Here is a 20,734-nt window from a genome sequence, read left to right as displayed (position 1 = left end):
TTTAATTATTTCTTCTGGACACACACTAAAACTACTGAAATTAGACTAAGGCACACACAATTTTTAACCAAAGCACATTTTTGAAAAGAATTAATCATATTAGCACCTGAAAGTATAGAAAAACTCTTATGCATGATTTCAACTTCTGAAAGTGCAAAACTTTCACTAAATAAAATTTGACAGATGGCGACCTATAATGCACAATATGTCCGCTTGTGCTAGAAAAACACTGAGCCAAGTTTATTACATACAAATTTTTTATTTAAGAACAAAGCACAAAACACATACATTACGCACTGTGACTAAATGTTGCCTTACATACATAAGCATATTTGGGTTTACATATAAACCGGAATAGAATTTTGAAGAAATATGAATAGACAAGTACGGCAGATACTACAAATGAGAGAAAAAAAAAGCTGTGATATAACAAAACAGTACATGACATAGCCATTAGAAACATGAGAATCAGGGGATTATCTTATTCAATAGGGTCGTTCGTGCCCATTCATGTCTTTAATTGATGCCCTGACGTCTTCATGTTGCCTTGGAGGTGACCTGCTGAATTAAGAGGTTTCCTTTAAGCAATTGCAACGAAAGCAAACACCTCTATAAAATGCTATTTTCTCACTACATACATCCCATTCACTGGAAAACTGTCAGAAAAAACAAAAATTATTAAAAGGAACTGAGAAAAACAAAATCCAAGCTTGCTGTCAATCGTACACATTGAGAAAGTGAAGTTTTCTACACAACAACGTCTTGCCACATGGTCCACTGGCCCAAATAGCCAAGGTGTTCTGGCACTGAGCATGAGAAGGCGGGATTAAGTCAGAGCTGATGAAGCCACACTTTGATGGAGGCATAACAACAACTACAATATTATTATTATACACCATGATATGATTGTGAGGTTGTCATAGTGGAGGGCTCTGGCAATTTTTACCATTTAGTGGTGTTTAAGATATTTTTACCATTTCGTAGTGATAAGATATATTGCACCCAAGATATTAAGGTTAGCAGCCAAGTGCTGTAACCACTACACCATTGCAGCAAACACACATAGCATCATTGTGCATACGTGTTTTCGTTATAAAGCATATCATAATACCCCAGGTGGTAAAAGTTAATACAAAGTCCATCACTATGGTGCATAACTCATTATAGTTTCTGAAAGTGAAGCTCCAGAATCATCATCATCATCAGCACCAGCAGCAGCAGCAGCCTGACTACGTCCACTACTGGAGAAAGGCCTCTCCCATGTTTCATCAGTTAACCCGGTCCTGTGCTTGCTGCTGCCAATTTATACCCGCAAACTTCTTAATCTCATCTGCCCACATAACCTTCTGTCTCCCCCTAACCCGCTTGCCTTCTCTGGGAATCCAGTTAGTTACCCTTAATGACCAGCGGTTATCCTGTCTATACGCTACATGCCCAGCCCATGTCCATTTCCTCTTCTTGATTTCAACTATGATATCCTTAACCCCGTTTGTTCCCTAATCCACTCTACTCTCTTCTTGTCTCTTAAGGTTACACCTACCATTTTTCTTTCCATTGCTCGCTGCGTCGTCCTCAATTTAAGCTGAACCCTCTTTGTAAGTCTCCAGGTTTCTGCTCCGTAGCTAAGTACTGGCAAGATACAGCTGTTATATACCTTTCTCTTGAGGAATAGTGGCAATCTACCTGTCATTATTTGAGACTGCTTGCCGAATGTGCTCCACCCCATTCTTATTCTTCTAGTTACTTCAATCTTGTGGTTCGGCTCCACGATTATTACCTGCCCTAAGTAGACAGTCTTTTACAACTTGAAGCGCACTATTACCTATCTCGAAGCGCTGCTCTTTTCCGAGGTTGTTGTACATTACTTTCGTTTTCTGCAGATTATTTTAAGACCCACCTTTCAGCTCTCTTTGTCTAACTCCGTAATCATGAGTTGTGATTCATCCCCTGAGTTACTCAGCAATGCAATGTCATTGGCGAAGTGCAGGTTAGTAAGGTACTCTCCATTAACTCTTATCCCTAACTGTTCCCATTCTAGGCTTCTGAAAACCTCCTGTAAGCACGCGGTAAATAGCATTGGGGAGATTGTGTCTCCCTGCCTTACACTCTTCTTGCTTGGTATTCTGTTGCTTTGTTTATGAAGCACTATGGTAGCAGTTGATCCCCTGTAGATTTCTTCCAGAATGTTTATATATACTTCATCTACGCCCTGATTCCGCAGTGTCTGCATGACGGCTGATATTTCTACTGAATCAAACGCCTTCTCGTAATCTATGAAGGCTATGTATAGTGGTTGGTTATACTCTGAGCATTTCTCTATTACCTGATTGATAGTATGAATGTGGTCAATTGTTGAGTAGCCTGTTCGAAATCCTGCTTGTTCCTTTGGTTGATTGAATTCTAATGTTTTCTTTACTCTGTTAGCAATTACCTTTGTAAATAGCTTGTATACTACAGAGAGCAAGCTGATCGGCCTGTAATTCTTCAAGTCCTTGTCATCTCCTTTCTTATGTATTAAGATGATGTTAGCGTTCTTCCAAGACTCTGGTACTCTACCCGTCAGGAGACACCTCGTAAACAGGGTAGCTAGTTTTTCTAACACAATCTCTCCTCCATCTTTCAGCAGATCTGATGTTACCTGATCCTCACCAGCAGCTTTGCCTCTTTGCATGCTCTCCAAAGCTTTTCTGACTTCTTCTATCATTACTGGTGGGGTGTCATCTGGGTTACTGCTAGTTCTTATAGTATTGAGGTCTTGGTTGTCTCGGCTACTGTACAGATCTCTGTAAAACTCCTCCACTATTTTAACTATCCTATCCATATTGGTAGTTATTTTGCCTTCTTTGTCCCTTAGTGCATACATCCGAGTTTTGCCTATCATCGATTTTTGCCTATCCCAAGTTTCCTCTTCACTGCTTTAGCGCTTCCTCCGTTTTTCAGAGCATGTTCAATTCTCTCCATGTTATACCTTCTTACATCGCATACCTTACGCCTATTAATCAACTTTGAAAGCTCTGCCAGTTGTATTTTATGTTTTGTACTTGAGACTCATGATTTGACGCTCCTTAATGAGATTCTTCGTTTCCTGGGAAAGCTTGCCAGTGTCCTGTCTAACTACCCTGCCTCCAACTTCCACTGCACACTCCGTAATGATACTCGTCAGATTATTATTCATTGTATCTATGCTAAAGTTGGTTTCTTCGCTAAGAGCCGAGTACCTGTTCTCAAGCGACACTCTGAATTCCTGTACTTTCCCTCTCAGCGCTAGCTCATTGATTGGCTTCTTGCGTATCAGTTTCTGTCGTTCCTTCTTCAAGTCTGGGCGAATTTGAGACCGTACCATTCTATGGTCACTGCATCGTACCTTGCCAACCACTTCCACATCCTGCACGATGCCTGGGTGCGCACTCATTATAAAGTCTTTCGTTCTTATTTTCGCCATTATGGATCCTCCATGTCCACTTGCGGTTTCCTCGCTTTCGGTAGAAGGTATTCAAAATCCGTAAATTATTGTGTTCTGCGAATTCTACTAGTAGCTCTCCTCTGGCGTTTCTAGTACAGATGCCATAATCTCCTACTGCCTGGTCTCCCACCTGCTTCTTCCCTGCCTTTGTAGTAAAGTCTCCCATTAGTATAGTACACTGTGTTTTAACTTTACTCATAGGAGATTCCACGTCTTCATAGAAGCTTTCAACTGAAGCGTCATCATGGTTGGATATAGGCGCGTAAGATTGTGCCACCTTAATCTTATATCTCTTATTCAGTTTAATTACGATACCTATCACCCTTTCATTAATGCTATAGTATTCCTCTACATTGCCAGCTATGTTTCTGTGAATCAGGAACTCCACTTTGAGTTCTCTTCTGTCAGCCAAGCCGCGGTACCAAAGGATGTGCCCATTCTGTAGCACTATGTAGGCCTCATCTGTCCTCCTATCCTCACTGAGCCCTATTATGTCCCATTTAACACCCTTTAGCTCCAGAATATTATGTTTGAAATTATGTTCTTTGACAAAAGCTGAAGAGCAGTAAGTAATGTGGCTCTGGACGGTGAGGGCTGGCAGCAGCGATTTCCGCACTACATTTAAGAAGCCTACTAAGAATGGCAGAAAAGCAGAATATTTGCATCATTAACAAAAATATACAAAGATGACCCTCCCTTGTCAGTAGTAGTAGACGTAGTTGGCCACATAAAGCACGTTTTTCTCACTGAAAGATGGTCACCATAGAAACACATTACCGATACTACAAATCTTTAAAACAACAGATTTGGCTTTGTGCAACTGTAAGAGGGAACCAATTGGAACACACAAAAACATTTAATAATGTCATAGGCAATTGCAAAAGGCTAGAACACATCTCTCTGTTTTGCACAGAGCAGAAGGAAAATCCCAACACAACACTAGAAATGTTGCAAAGATGAGATATAGATTAATTAGCACCACTTATCTTCCTTTACATACAAAGGTGAAGTACACCATTACGACTATTATATATATATATATATATATATATATATATATATATATATATATTGTAGTGAAGAGATTATCTGCGAATTACGTGTCTCATGCATCATATTTTGCTTGAAACATTCCACTGTGCTTCTCTTGATCATCATAAAAACAGTGCAAAAACAACAAATGAATAACAGCCATTTGTCTCAACAAACAACTTGTCCGACTTACTAGCGTTATCAGCTTTCTCTGCAACTGAAATGTCAAAACTACCGAGTTAAAAAGCACTGTTGCTTCTATGCCTGATTAGCGCTCACATAAGCCACCATAATCAGAACTCAACATTCAGGTGTTGAGCAGCTAAATATGCAGTCTAAATATGCCAGCAACACTGCAATGGGTGATAGAGAGATTTGCTTGAAGAAATAAAGTAGTGCAGAAAGAATCATACCAAGCAGGATTTGGCAGCATGCTGTCTTGTGCAGTGGAATTTCTCTTTGGCACCTAGCCATATGTAATTTGTAGCCACCTTATCTGACAGAATGTCTCTTTTCATTCCCATGACCGTGTCTGGCAAGCTAACCTCACCAAATTTTTTTCAACGTGTTGTCTGTAAAAGCAACAAAACACAACACTTGCAGAAAGGCGACATGCTAGTACATAAATTGATCCAGCCAAAAACTTACACAAATGCATTTCAGAGCTAAATATTGTAGATGATTTAGATTTGCAAGTCTGTTTGTCAATATAGGATTGTGCCCTGAAAGTCGCAGCAGTTTGAAACTTAATTTGTGCAACTTAATCCACTACTTGACAGAAACATACCCCTCCCGCAACTTCTTTAAACAGGCAAGAAATGATATTAGGTTTTCTTACTTATTTTTAAAACTCTTCTCCATACCTTTCTCAGCGCCAGTCATGACACACATTAAAGTAAAAGCTTGTTAATTTGACTGCCACAGTACCAGCAAAATTATCCGAATTAAATGAATGCTTAATTACCCAAAGTACCTCGAATACAACAAACCACTCTATTACAAATTGCGTTTTCAAGTCCTCAATGAACCCATAAGTCGAGTGCCTACTTTCCATAAGAGCAGTGTAAAACCTGCCACTTTCGTCATTCACAACATTCATCACGTGAGTGCGGCTGAAGACAGCTGCCTACTGCCAAAACGTGATCTAACTACCACCACAATTAAGCGCACGAAACACTTTTAGGGGCGAAGCTCCTTAGGGTGCGGGTCTGTCCATCCTCCGATGGTGTACGTAGCCACCAGTGGCACATAGGTATCCAAAGGAGCGGTCCTTACAATGCCCGCTGGGTGGCGGCACTTGTATATGATGAATACATAATGAAAAGATGCGAGATGGCTGTACTTGGAATGTTCACTAGATAGACCACGGAGGAAGGAAAGATAGGAGAAGGCATGCCCAGCCGGCGTGCTACGTGAAAAGTGTGAAGGAAATTACATCATGGCGGCAATATTCACTGGACACCATGGTGACGTTGCTATGGTTACGTGTTGCACAGTGTAGGTGGTCTAGCAGAGAGCAGCCACGACTGGCGGTGGCATGTATGCCTCCGCAGGTCTCATGCTGAGACGTGGCGGACAATATTCGTGCTCTGCACCGCGTTATTGGTTACGCAGTGTTTTCCTGGCAGTTACCGTACTCCTAGCGAAGTTTACAAAACCTTTTGTCCACCACGGGGCCTCAACAGTGCATAGAACGAGTGCATATTCATGTGTCATGCGGCGGATGATGCAGATGACATATTTGAAGTGTTCAACGAAATTTCGCTGGGCAGGTCAGTGACGATTGGGCAGTGCTCCTGCTTGTAACAACGGACAAAACTGTTGTGCCCAGCAGGACGCAATAAGGACCACGTGCACAAACGTAGTTTCGTGTTCGGTATGTGTACAGTAAGAACTTGCATGTGCATATTAAAACACTTTTTCTGTTTGGCTTGTTATACCTGCCCCCCACCATTGTAACCTCAACGTTAGAGCAACCGCGTTCAAGTGTCACTTGCACCGTGCTCAAAGTCAACAGGGCCGGAGAATGCCGACGCCGGTGAGCTTCACACGGAACACGGCCACAGTGGCTGGTCGCCACCTCGGCTGTATGGCGGAATGCAACCGTAGAAGAAGGCGCATGACCGATCGTGTTGTCTGTACAGAGCGTGAATTAATGACGTGAAAACACTCGCCGTTGTTAGTGCATCTAGCGCACGTTCTCTTGTACTTGCTTCGTTGCCAGCGAGCTGTTACTCGCTGTTAATACTTTGATGAAATAATTTCACCGAAGCTGTCGCACTGGCCCAGAGCATTGAGCCCCATTCCATAGGTTTCGGATCATCACGACATGCGCGCTGCGCAGCCCAGATGCTTTCCGAGCCGAAGGGAGAGTCGCGCCTTCTGCTTTAGATTCGGATGTAAACAAGAGAGGAGAATTTGCCCAGTCAATATGGCCGACTTCTGGCTTCACCACGGCTTCAGAACGAGTTACGTCAGAGCCTCTCCCAAGTTTTTTTCCTTCCTCCATGTCATAGGCTGTGTTCCAATTTTTAGACAGCACGTAGATAGTCTACGAAGACTGCTTAGAAGACAGCATCGAACCCATGCTGTTCGAGAAACGGAACACGTTTAGACGGCTTTCAGACGACAATGAGCCACCTCGCGTCGAGAAGAAAAGGCTAAAGTAAACAAACGTAGCAGCTGTAATTTCTGGCTTATTTCGTGTTGAAATAAAAACAAATAAACGTTACTCACATTAAGCGCCTGGGAAAGCATCTGCTTGTGTGCAGATGATCATTCTGGCGAGATCTGATCTATCTGAGTGATTCGCTAAGCCGCCATCTTGTTCAGACAGCAATGTAGCCTGCATCATATTTGTCTATGATGCGGACTTCTCGGAGCTGTTCATGTTGCCGGCTACGTGAGAATTGGAATGGGACTTAAGATGGCGGCCGTCCATTTAGCTGTCTGTTTAGCCGTCTATGGTGAGTATACACCCATAGGCGGACGGACATGCAGATAGATGGGCGCACAGACAGAGGGACGGCCGCACGAACAGACGCACGGACGGACGGAAGCAAGAACGAATGGGTGGACGAAGGCACGGACGGACTGATGAGCGTTCGCCCCACCAATTATCATTTACTTTGTGAATATGCTGCGACTTTTTCCACCGCAATGATAGATGCACACTAATTATTCATCCAAAGGAATTCTCTACAACAGCAGAAAAGACCTACTACTTGACAACAGCCGAAGAGCCTGCGGAGAGCGACGATATCGCGAGGGTGGCTACGACACCTTCTCTAACATGGCACAGAAGCGAACAGGCCCACCTGCAGGTATCCCGTTTTGGCGCACCGAAAACACTTTAGGTCCGTTCGATTCACCTGCACCACGTGAACCAGTTCACGGGGTGCTGCACTTTGCCATTCACTTTAGCGGTGCAGCATTGACGACCTTTGAACCCTGTCATTCGTTTCAAAAGGTGCAGAAGAGATGCAGCACTGGTTCAAGATTTTCCTGCACCTCCTACGCTGACGGCGCCGGCTTGGTGCAGCCGCATGTGCAGCTGAGCAGACGACGCAGCACTTTGGCCTAGGTGGCTTAGGCATCATACCCGCCTCTACAAACGCGGTGTGTTTTACCAATATGTTCGCGCCTCATAAACTGTCCCCATGTGTGGTTCGCCATCGTTCAGTGTTAGCTGTACGATGTAAATTAAGCGAAGAGAAATAATGCCTGAACACTGTGGGCACATCGTCATTCGTTTCCGCGGTTGCGCTGGGCCTGCGCCGCTGAACTCACTCTGCACAATTTCTGAACTTTGCGTGCACAGCCGTGAACTGGTTCCAATTGGTGCAGGTGAATCAAACGGACCTTTTACTGCAAGTTTGAAGACAATGAACTTACCTCAGTATCCGCTCTGAGACCTTTTAGAGTTCTCAACATCCACAGTATCGCTGTACAGCAGCTGAACCCCTGAGCCGAGGCCTTAGAGTTTTTCACTCGCGCGACTCGCGCGCACACACAAAGCGGCTTAGAATAAAAACGGCGAAGCAACACAACTGCGGCAAGTTGTTTTGCTAAAATTTAGTAAATGTGAAGTTCTTATATTTTAATTAACAACAAAAAATTTTATGAGTTAATTACTGAAAGCAAGTAACATTTTTTGCGTTGTTTCAGGCTTTGAAAGACTTATGAAATGGTGCGGTGCTCAAACAAATATAGTTAATCAGTATTTTTGTCATTCACCTAACGTCACACCTTTCCAGTTTTGAAGACGTGAAATTTCAATTAAATACGTAATCGCTATACTGAAAATATACCTCATCGTTATTGTTTATTCATTTTTACGATGTTTATGTTTTCCTAATTTTGTTTACTTCACTCGATGATCATCTATGAGCGAAGAAAAATGTAGTTAGTTTCATTTTGTGTGCGATGGGAGCCAAGCCACAGTCAGGATTACCAAAGCAGGTTGAGAGCGCAAAATGTGTACGGAACTGCATTTTTTTCACGGCTGTCTGAGACAGGATATCTTTAGAATGTCCTTTGTGAGAAATTATAACCTAAAATTGTAATGAATGTCCATTTGCTATCCCACACGGGTCCGTTGATGTCCACGGATGTTCGGAATTGTTTTGGCTGTCCGACGGATATTGCGTTTTCATTGGGTCCGTAACTTGCTAAGAGGCCCTATTTTCCACATGTAAACACTCGTTCCACGAACTGCTTTTCTCGCTCTAAAGGCGCTCACCCTTCCACTTTCCAGCGAACATGAGCAAGTGTTGTAAACTCAATGGTGTACAGAAAGAGAGAGAGAAGGGAAAGGGGGGAAATGTTGGATAGAAAAAACGTGCCCGATACCCCATATAGGAATCGGTATAACACGAAAGTGAAACGTGTCTTTACTGGCGTAGTTGAGCGCTTATTGTACATTGTTTCAGCAACAGCAACAAATTGCTAAGTCGCATAAGGAACGGCAACCAGCTCGAAACTTGCAGCGCACACCTCGAGCAAAAAGCACGCAAGAAATTAGCACACACAGAAGAAGCGCGGACTAACAACTGTCACATCTCGACACATAAAGCGCGCTGTTGAAACGGAAAAACGCACAAAACGAGTGTAGAAGTATAGACAAGCCTTTCATAAGCGCGGCCGCACTCGCTCGCTGGATTCCGGGCCGACCAGTTGTGCCCTCGCGATCTCCGACGTCAGCGTAGCTCTGGCCGACTGGGCTGGCCATACGTCATCTCCTGACGCCGACCTTCGACGACAGTGCAGCTCTGACCTACCGGACTTGCCCTACGCCATCTCCTGACGCAGACAACAGCTCTCGCCAGTGGTGCCCCGTCCTCGGACTCCTGTGACCATGTTTCCATCTTTCTTATCTCTCCTATCCCCTCGATATGTCGTCGCTCACTGGCCTAGCGCATCTTTATCTCTATATATAACTTTAATCCTATTCTTTTAATCCATCCTCACCCCCATTTCTTGTGAGCTACAGTTGAGGTGTTGCTCCCTGAAGCACACAGTTACGGGGCTCACTTTTTTCTTTCTCTCTTAGAACCACTTAGTAGTACACTCTAAAAAAATATCGAGTAAAAATGGTGTCTTTTTGTCCCACAACAATATTCGTCATCAGGCTTGCGTGCGCTTCCTTTCTTGAAAACTCGGCGCTGGCCACTTTCCTATCGAGAATGCAATGTAACCCTGATAATGGGCATGTCGATCGTGACCGGAATGTACCGGGCGCGGGGCGATAGCGCAAGGATGGAACGCATGGAGGAAGGGAACCGTGATGGAACGCAATATAGATGACCATTATTGTTGCGGGACAAAGAGCCACCCTTTTTACTCGCTCTTTTTTTAGAGTCTAGTAGTAGTAAGCGCGGCCGCGTGCATAGTGACCTTTGTCCTCTACCGAATGACAAGTCTGATAAGCGCGCGCACAGGAGATCACGCTAACCGCACTCCGGGGATGCGGCCCGGGAGGCAGCGCTTCACGGAAGCAACAACCTTTAGAGCGCGCCAAGCGAGAGCACGTCGCGCCATCTCGCCACCGATAACAAAACACGCTGAAGCTTCGAAGCTCTGAGGACTGCCAAACGGTGAATGATGTATATATAAATAAATTGCCGTTAGCTTCCCCAGCAACATAACCTGCACTTGTGAACAACGTTTTCCTTCAACCCGTTTATCAACTGCGATATTCGCTTTTGTCTTGTCACGATGTATTATTTCGTGTACGTACAATGTGGATATCTCCATCAGCGAAGACGTTTTTCTTTGAAATGCACACTTTTACTCTACCAGTGAAAACATGGCTGAACGAAAAATCAATATGTGTGCTCTAAACAGTACATTATTGACATTTCAACCAACCTGAGACGACAGAGCATTGTTTCCTTCATTGTCGTTACGCATTTTATTTCTGGGACATTCCAAAAAGAGCAATGAGAAAAAACTTTCAATCACAACTCGTGGTATTGGGTTCCTCCTCTTTAAAAAAAGCCTGACCGATAATATTTATATAAATGTTGTTGGAACTTAATGTACAAGGGAAAAGTCGCATGATTAATAGACACGCCGAGCCACCACGGTTGACAAGATCCGTCTTCTGAGAAGCAGCTGTTTAAGTGCGCAGTGTTGTCGAGACTTTTGACCCCGCTCTGGAGTAGCTTCCTCTTCTAGATGCTTGTGTGTGTTTGCCTGACTTCTGACGAAGTATTTTGTGCGTAGTTCACAATTACTGGTGATAATTTATTGCATTGAAGAAAAAAAGTATGCTCCGTGACGTACTGAGCACTGAGAATCGAGGGGTTTCTGGTTCGATTGCGGGCAACAAACGCTTCCCTTCTGGTTTCGTCTCCTGTGAAATTTGTTAGCATATATTTTTCAACGTTATTTCCGTGACAGAAATACGTCAGCAGAGCCATGGTGGATCCCAGCATAATAAAACACCTTCGTGATAAAAACTCTCGTTCTACTAGCCTGTGGTCGAGGCTGTTCATTTAGAGAACCGTTGCTCACGCAGTAATGCCTGCCGTAACTATTTTGCAAAGGATCACTAACAAAATACGGATAATCTGCTCCACGCCATATCTTTGCGGCCGTCTAGAACCGTCTAGAACGCAAACGAGCGGGACCAAAGTACGTGCTGTGTGGACTTGTGGTAAAAATACAAAACGGTAACTGCCCAGCTCTCCCACAGACAGGCTGAAAACTTTCTTTGCTAATGTTTTTAATTTCCCCCCCCCCCCACCTAAGGTCCCAGGACCACCGCACCTGATCCCACGCCACGAGAAATGTTACATAAACGTAAGGATCTGCCCGGGCGGCGCTGTGAAAAATCACAGCATATTTACGGAGTGAATGATGATGAGTGGGGCGAAGCATCCGTCAGCCCGTCCGTCTGTTCTCGCTTCCGTCCGTCCGCGCGACCATCGATGCGCCCGTCCGTCTGTCTGTCCATGCATCCGTCCATGAGTTCGTCCATCTATCTGTCTGTCTGTCTGTTCGTGCGTCCATCCGTCCATACGTCAGCGCGTCTATTTATCCGTCCGGCCGTCCATCCGTCCATTTAGTGAACACTCCAAGTACCACCATCTCCCATCCCCTGAGGCACATACCCGCTCTAGAGCGAGTATGTGCCACCAATGGCTACATACTACTACATAAATACAAAAGATGGACAGACCCACGCCTTAAGGAGCTTCGCCCCTAAAACACCGCCACCAGCCGCCGCTTTTCCGCGCACCGGGAGCACGCACAGTCGCAAGAAGTGCGGCATGGCAACATGTATGGCCAACGTCAGTGACCGCATAGCCCTGAATGCACACAAAAAATAGCACCTACAGTGATTGGGGAGCAACATCAAATTACATATATCGGTACGTTTAATTCGTTCCGCCGTATCAGTTGGCGCTGTTGACGTTTGCTGGCGGCCGTCCGGTGCCATAGGAGGAAAAGAAAAGAAGAACGGCCATGAGCGAAATCGAAAACGGCAAGCTTTCCGAACGAAACTCAGAGCCATGGCCACAGAAACATGCCTTGCCATCGGAACAGGCACCGCCGTGGGTGCGCCAGGGTTTGCGGCCGCCAGCCAGCTGACCGAGTGCAACAAAGTTGAGCAGCACTTGCCTTCAGCGTCTCCACGGTGAGCCTTCCAGGTCCTGGACGAGGAAGCAACCCCACCCCATCTGCGCACGCCCACACCTGCGCACGCCTCCATCCGTAGTTGACCTCGACACCTTGTGTCGATTACGACGCATTGCCCAAGGTGGATGACTATTTCACGGTAGGTGGTTTGACCACGCTTGTCCAGGAGGTGTTCATACCTGATACGGCTGCTTCTTTAACACCCGAAGCACAGCTTCCCTCTGTAGAGCATCTTGTACAGCCACCGCAACAAGTTGAGCAACCACAGTCCAACCATTCAGGCGTGCCAGTTCCTATTGGTGCAGAGGCTGGCAACCATACTGCACGCCGTGCCTTGCGACGGTTCTCCGATGCGGTTGCTCGGAAGTTGAGAACCATCTATGAGGACTGCAAGGAAGGCTTGTCAGGCAGCAACAGTGGAGGCAGCACCTGTTCAAGCATATCATCGTCGCAGCTTTTGGAAGCTGGGACCACAGTGAGTAACACAACACAGTACCCCCCTGGCGGCAGCTGCACCTTGCCCGTCATCCAAAAGGAGCCTGAGAAGGATGGTGGTGTCTCCTAGAGAGCAGTAGCAATAGCAGATGAAAAGCAGTCGAAGGAACATGAAGAAATGGATAAGCAAACACCAAGCACCGTGTTTTGTGGAGACCCGTTTTCTGAGGAGCTGCGGGGCATTATATTGAAAACGTGGCAGCCCCCAAAAAACGTCCAACGAAATCTGTTCAAATCTGCAGGAAAGCGCCCAGTTCTAAAGAAAAATGCATTGGTCACTCTGGGGGAACGTGAAGTAAAGGTGCTTGGCCCCTTGCCATCAGGTGCCCATTCACGTGTTTATCTGGGTGCGATTTTCAACCCTGAGGAGGCACCTTCTCATACGAAAATTGTGCTGAAACTAGACCACAGCCGCAGCAGTGCCTGCTGGGAGTCCTACATCTGTTATGAACTACATCGGCGCATCGAAGAAACCTCAGCTAAACTTACAAAGTGTATAGCAGACTTGCAACTGGCCTGCATTTTCAGGAATGGTGCCATATTAGGGTTCCCTTACAACCGCTATGGAAGCCTCTACGATCTGGTGAACCGGTTCCAAACGCATTACCGTAGCTCTCTACCCGAATGTTTGGTGTTATACTTTACTCTCGAGATCATCACCATCCTGCAACAGGTGCACTTGTGCGGCGTCATACACGGGGACATAAAACCTGGCAACATTCTCATTGTAGACCTTCCGAGCCAGACAGGCTTCCTGGACAGGTTTGCTGAGCAGGGCCCCAGCTGCCTGCAGTTGATTGACTTCGGGTGTGCGATTGACATGAGCCGGTTGCCGCCTGATTCAAAATTCACGTATTTATTGACCACGGAAGAGTTTGTCTGCACGGAGGTGCGCGACAGTCGCCAGTGGTCATTTCAAGTTGACTGGTTCGGACTGTTGGGTTGCGTGCACATGCTCCTCTTCGGACACTACATGAAAGTGGAGAAGAAACCTGACGACACTTGGGGTATCCACCACGAGTTCAAGAGGTACTGGCAGAAAGATCTGTGGAACAGACTCTTTTCGACCCTCCTGAACGTCCCGAGCAGCTCAGAGATGCCAGATATGACGCCTTTTGTGTTGGAGATCCAGAATCTGTTGCGCCACAAGTCACGTGCACACAGTGTCCTAATAGAAGCTCGGCGGGCCAAAAGCTTTTAATTTTTTCAGTGATTTTTATTTGCTGAACCCAGTTAGAGAAAAGTTAGTGAACAGTTAGTAAACGCATGCACTTGCTAGTTTCCGGCGTCTTTTACTACCTTCATAGCACACCTTTACTAGCCAGCAGCTAGTAATATTTTAACTTTTGCCGTTACTAACGAGAGAACCTTTTTTGTTTACGTTTTGCGGCGAAAGCTTCTACAAGATCACAAGGGCCGCGTTTGCCGTAGTTGTCCGCCGCCGCCGGTATCCGTAACCACTATGGCGAAAAAAAAAAGTAAATTAAACACCAGGCCTGGACGGAAGACGCAGCACAGTCACAGCGAAAGCTAGAAGAGCGACCTTTCAGAGCCTTTTCTAAACACTCATTGGATAACTGCCGCAAGCACACTTGCCGGGTACCCACCACGGCGTTAATATTAATTGTTTTGCTAGTAGGTCGGCATTCGCTATGCTATTTTTCATCATTTTCTGAAAAGCGTGGTATCCGCTAAACACTTGCAAGGAATTTCGAGCCAATTGTTCACACAGCGGCTGACGACGATGAGGAATTATTTCTGAAGTGGGTATGCGCCACAGTTAATAGGTGATGAAGCTTTTACAGCGAGAGCTGTTATGAGATCACAACTCGGTTCTCGCGTAGCACCGTAGTTGTCCGCCACCACCGCCGCCTGTGTCCGTAACCACGTCGCACGAAATTAGCAAAAAAAAAAAAACAGTACCAATGCATAGTGGGGCTTGAACCCTGGTCCACTGAGTGCCATATTCAACCACTGAGCTACATATTCCACCACTGAGCTAATATTCAACCACTGAGCTACGCAGATTTTTTTCTTTATTACTTACTTTTGCACATCATACAATAATATTACAGCGCATAATCAGTACATACAGCGGTAACAAACGGAATGGTTACATAGTGACGAATTCCCTTATACAAATAAGTGGCTCAAGACGTTCGAGCCACTCTGGAAATGGGTCTTTAGTTTTGCACTCTTCAATAAACTTCGTGATCATTTGGCGGAAATATTCGCGAAAGGGCAGTGTATTGATGTCGGCATGGCGGACTGCCATGTACTTTTACCAAATACTGTGAAGGCCGAGCAACATAGCTGTATCATAAGGGGCATCGTCTTCTTCATTTACGGGTAAAAACCTGATCCCGTAGGCATCAGTCGGTAAATCTTTTCTGATAGTTCTCTGCAGAATGTCCCAGAAGAACACCTCTTCCGAACAATCCAGAAAGACACGTTCAATGGTTTCAGGTTTACGACAGAGGAAACAGTGCGTTCCCCACGGTACAAACAGTCCCCTTTTTTGCATCCACGTTTCAACTTCTAGAGCCCCCGTATGAAGCTTTAAAAAAATGATTTTAATCTAGATGGGACAGCCCTGTTTTTTTCACTCAGGCCAGTACATTTTGGCCACGTCCAGCAGGATAGAAACTCCTGTAAAGTGGTACCGGTAAAACAATGTCGAGAAGGTCTCTATACAACTTTTTTTTGTTTTACTCTCGCTAGATATTCACTGGAGAAACATGCCAATAATAAATTTAATGCACCAACTACTTCTTTTAGATAACCATAAAGTGCCCCATGCACATAGTCCATGGTGACAACTAGTAAAGCTAAAACTCTTCCAAGCCTCAGCTGAATAAATGAACGCAGAAACAGGTCTCTTGTGTCTCGCAGAAACATAAAACGACTAACGTCTTAAAAACAAATGTGACAGACAGAGACCACAGAACCGAACACGACAAAAAAGATTAGTGCGACTTGACCATTTCCACGCTGATCCCCATATAAATACTGGAAACACACGGTGCAGCTTCTGCACGTTTATACGCCAGCAATGTAAAACCTATAATGTGTGCCAAAGTTTCGAGACAAAAAAAAAAAAGATTACATACGGTGGCCCGCGTGAAAATCGAAAAGTCCTATCCTCTAACATTATTCACTTTTTCACGCATTTTGGTGGCTTGCCGCCGCCAGTACGGCTCACTGTCCCGATAAAATTCTAGTGGTACACCCAAATATTTCGCAGGCTGATTCATGACATGTTGGCAAAAACGTCTGGAGTGCAAGGCCAATCTACATGCCAATATCCCAAGCACTTTTCCCTGTTTAGCGAACTCCCACTGGCCGTACAAAACTGTTTCGCAATATGGACTACTTCGTTAACACTGTCGTGATCTGAACAGAAAAATGCCCCATAATCAGCATATGCAAGTAATCGCACTTCATTTTCATGCAGTTTGAATCCACAGATAGCACTGCTGTTCATTACACTCACACAGAATGTTTTTAGAAAAACAAACTAAACAACAATCGTGAAAGAGGGCAGCCCTGACGCACGGAGCGTTGCAAGTTAATGCGCACCCCCACCAACTTATTAACAATTAGTTGCTTTGAACAGCCCTTGTATGCCATAGTCACTCCCTGTTTGATAATGCAGCCTGCGTTTACAAAATAAAAGACACACATCAGAACGTGTGACACAAGATCAAAAGCCTTCTCTAAATCCAACTGAAGCATTGGTACGCATGTTTCAGTCATATTACAACACTCCAGAACAGCTCTGGCCAAATGTATATTGGTCACAATGGTGCATCCTTTGATTCCACACGTCTGGTGTGGATCTACTATTTCCTTTATTACACCCTGTAATCGCTGAGCTAATGTTTTCATTAAGATCCTGTAATCTACATTTGTTAAACTAATGGGGCAATACGATTTTATTAAGCAGAGTTTACTTTTATTCTCTGTTTTGGAGATTAGAATAGTGTGCGCCGTCAGAAAACTGGGAGGCAACATCTCATACTTGTAAGCTTCGTTGAAAACACTAGTCAGAATTTGGGGAAAATTCGGACTTCAACGTTTTGTAAAAGGCTGCGCTCAACCCATCTGGTACAGGCGACTTTCGTGGGTTTGGCCGTTCAATAGCTCTTTCGACTTCCTATATTGAAATAGGCAGTTCCAGCACTACAACAAGACTTGCGGGCACTTTTGACATCAAACGTAAGAATTTCTCCTTGAACATTTCTATTTCAACCTCCGATCGCTTAAACAGATCTCGATAGTAGTTAGAAAAAATGTCTCCTATTCCCTTATTATCTGTGTAAACGACATCATTGTGATGTATTTCTGCTTTGGTATTTTTTCAGGCATTTCTCTTCTCTTCACCCAGTGACCGTTTTGTTGGCGCTTCACCAACCAACAACTTTTCAGCGCGAGCTCGAATTATAGCCCCCTATAACGCTCAATGTCAAAAACTTCCAGCCTATGCCTATAGCCTTGCGAATATCTTCCGTGAATGTTCCTGGTAATTTTGCTTCTTCTAACAATGTAGCAAAATTATGTTTTAGCAATTCTTTCTTTCTCTTCTCTCGTTTGATTGCACAGGTTCTTTCCATTGCCATCATCTTAGTATCACTTAAAATATTCCCACTGAGCACCGATCATTATTTCACTGCTTTTGTTAATTTTGCTAACATGTTCTAGTACCTTCTCTTTAAAAATGCCGTCCTACTGTAGCTGCGAGTTGAGCTTCCAAAGGTCCCAGGAAAACTTACTTTCTATAGCGCCACCACAGCAGATATTAAAGCTGATTAGGCAGTGACCCGTAAAAAAGACTGGTTCGACTAGATATTTGTAACAAATTGGTATTATACTAGCCATTACATAAGCTCTGTACAGACGAGCGTGACTGGCATTCTGAAAGTGCGTAAAATGAATGCCTTGCCCCGCATCCAGACATTCCGCCACATCTTCAAGGCTATATCGGTCTATAATATTGCTAAGGGCTGCCGTAACAGGGTCCCTATACGGTGCACTTCTGGTCGTGTCATGTGCAGAAAGCACACAGGTAAAGTCTCCTATTATTACAACCTGCCTGTCGGTATCGCAATATCTAGGGATTGGAAGAAATCACATCTTTCGAATTGCACATTAGGTGCATACACAGTAATCACGCGCCATTTAGAAGTGCCTGAAATCACATACTACTAACCTCCCCGACAAACAAGATGTGACAGATTCAACGACAAGCCCCTGTATCTGGTGGAAAAACAAAGCACAACCGGCTGAGGAACCAATGGCATGACTTAAACAAACACAGAACCGTGAACTAAAATAAAAGGCCGCACCATGCTCTCAGTCTTTTGTTCACTGTCACACACTTCGGGTGAGGCCTCGCCGATCTAACATCCACGTGCGGCAGACTAGCAGGCTTCCACTTTACGCTTCGGCCTGCGACGCCTGAAAGGCCTCGAAGTGGCACATCTCGAATTTATTTGCAGGTTGGTCGACCCGTGCGGGGTTGCACGTGTGGTGACGTATAAGCCTGACCGACGTACTCATAGAGCAGACACGAAAATTTGATTACACACAAACAAGCATTTAATTAGAACAAGGGCAATCGGCAAGAGATAACAAAAATAACTGAGGAAAGAAACACTAATAGGCGACGAAAAAACAAAAAAGCAAACTACGCTATAAAAGAACACCACAACAGGTACGAACAAAACACAAATACGTGGAATGTTAATGAAATAAGAACATGATGAAACTGATGGAGATATAGAGAAAATTTACAAGAAAACGATCATGGTCACGCTTCTGAATTTCTAGGTGCGACGCAGCGCACACAATTACCATTAATTAAAATCTGGTTATAATAAAATAACAGTTTTAAAAAGTCACTATAAAAAGTTCCATACGGACCAGGTTAGCTCTTGGTACACGTAATGGGGTTGACGGGGTGTCGCTGAAGATCTCGCCAGCTTAGTAGACGACTAGGGTGCCCGGTATTGCAGCCGTCTCAATACGTTGCTCGCCACCTACGCGAGACTCGCGACACCGACGACCGCACTTCTTGCTGACTGCACTTCAACTGCCGCTTTCAAAGCAGTCGAAACTCTTTCGGGACGCCCCGTCCCCTCTCGAGTTCATTTATTTCTCTTCGAACACGTCTTTCCTTTCGGTACAGGTGTAGGGAAGGCGCGGCAGCGCCGCTGCTGCATCGTTAGTCGCCGGATGTCATTCTCCCAACACAAAAGCACCCTTCCTTGGACGATGGGACGCGCGGACGAGACGAAAATTGCAGTCGTTTGTGACATTCACCTTCAACCTTGGTTTCCTGTACAGCTATAACGTCGAGAGCTCGCTCTACAACTAGTCGATACAGTTGATTCTGTTTTTTTTTTTGATCGCGAGACACCGCACGTTAAGTGAAGCAAAACGGAAAAGGGTTTCCGTAACCATGGTATGCGGTTGACTGAGATTGAGAGCACGATGCTCACCCCCGCCACTCAGTGCAGCTGAGCCTGCCAGCCGCACGCCTCGTTCCCCATCCGTAGACGCGCCCTCGATGCTACAAAAACGACGCCGCCGCCGGGCGCGTCTGGCGTCCGGACCGCGGGCGCAACGCCAATCGACGCGGTGGTAGTGCTTTAGATAGTGGCTCCTTGACGCCAGCGTCTCCTGCAACGCCGCTGTCTCCCACGTACTGCCGTGCCCGTTTGCCTGTTGTGCTGCTGGAAGCTTTCATCACCAATTCATCCACTTGCAAATTCTATCAGGTCACGTCCTCCATTACCTTACTTGCTTCTGACGTCGGCGTCGCTGTCACTAGCACCGAGGTTTCCGCAACGTCCCTTACCATACACTCTTTTTCTGCTTCGGAAGTAAGGGAGACGCTAGCCGCACGTTCCTCCGTGTCTTCTATGCTTGCAGGCCTCGACATGCTGCCAGCGACCTCCTGGACATCGGCCTCGTGCATGAGGAGTTCTGCAGTGTCTTCACTCGCCGTTGTCCGGGCAGGTGCCATAACACTGGCGTACGTTCGAGCGCAGACCGCGTCCTCGTGACCGTATAGGTCGGCACTGTCCGCACTGCGGTACACGACAATCTCGGCGAATATGGCCAGTATTTCCACATCGCAGGCACAGTGGAGCTCTACCCGGGACAACCACGATGGCTTGTTCACCAGCAACTCACAGTTGATGGGGAATATCCTCGATGGTGATGCCAGTTTTAAGCTTTAGAGTAACAGTTCTCGTTGTTGACCCTTTATCCGCGACGCCATTCACACGTCATCACTCACGAGTGATGTCTGACACGGCCGTAGGGCAAACACTCCACCCTCACGTCTTCGTCGGCTGTGTTCTACAAAAGCCAGTGTACTTTGATGCGGAGATCCATACTTGCCGGGTCAATGACGACACACCGTCAACCTTTCACTTTAACGTCACTGCTTGCAAAAAGTCTTTTGGTCCCTTCGTCGCTTCTGAAGGTTACTGCTCAAACGTGGTTCATCTGGTAGGCACCCAAGGCGACCACTTCATGGAGCAGACGCAGGTGGTCCAACGTGTCTCTGAAGTCTTTCAAAAGGCTTTGCTC

General features: G+C 45.5%; 1 protein-coding gene across 5 annotated transcripts in view; it reads right to left on the bottom strand.

Annotated features, from left to right (window-relative positions):
* LOC119161142 (SH2 domain-containing protein 4A) overlaps positions 1 to 20,734 on the bottom strand; it is a 417,994-nt gene that overhangs the window by 45,874 nt on the left and 351,386 nt on the right. Inside the window, exon 1 of one of the 5 annotated variants that reach the window (XM_075879854.1) lies at positions 4,909 to 4,984. The exons of the other annotated variants lie outside the window; for them this stretch is intronic. Coding sequence (XP_075735969.1) covers positions 4,909 to 4,969 — 61 coding nt within the window. The 5' untranslated portion in view covers positions 4,970 to 4,984. Of the gene's footprint in view, positions 1 to 4,908; positions 4,985 to 20,734 lie in introns of those variants that run through there. 5 annotated transcript variants of the gene reach the window in all.

Source organism: Rhipicephalus microplus, chromosome X (genome assembly GCF_043290135.1).
Source record: "Rhipicephalus microplus isolate Deutch F79 chromosome X, USDA_Rmic, whole genome shotgun sequence".
NCBI classification, from domain to species: Eukaryota; Metazoa; Arthropoda; class Arachnida; order Ixodida; family Ixodidae; genus Rhipicephalus; species Rhipicephalus microplus.
The sequence above is the reverse complement of the archived record's forward strand: the minus strand, read 5'-3'. Positions and strand labels throughout refer to the sequence as shown.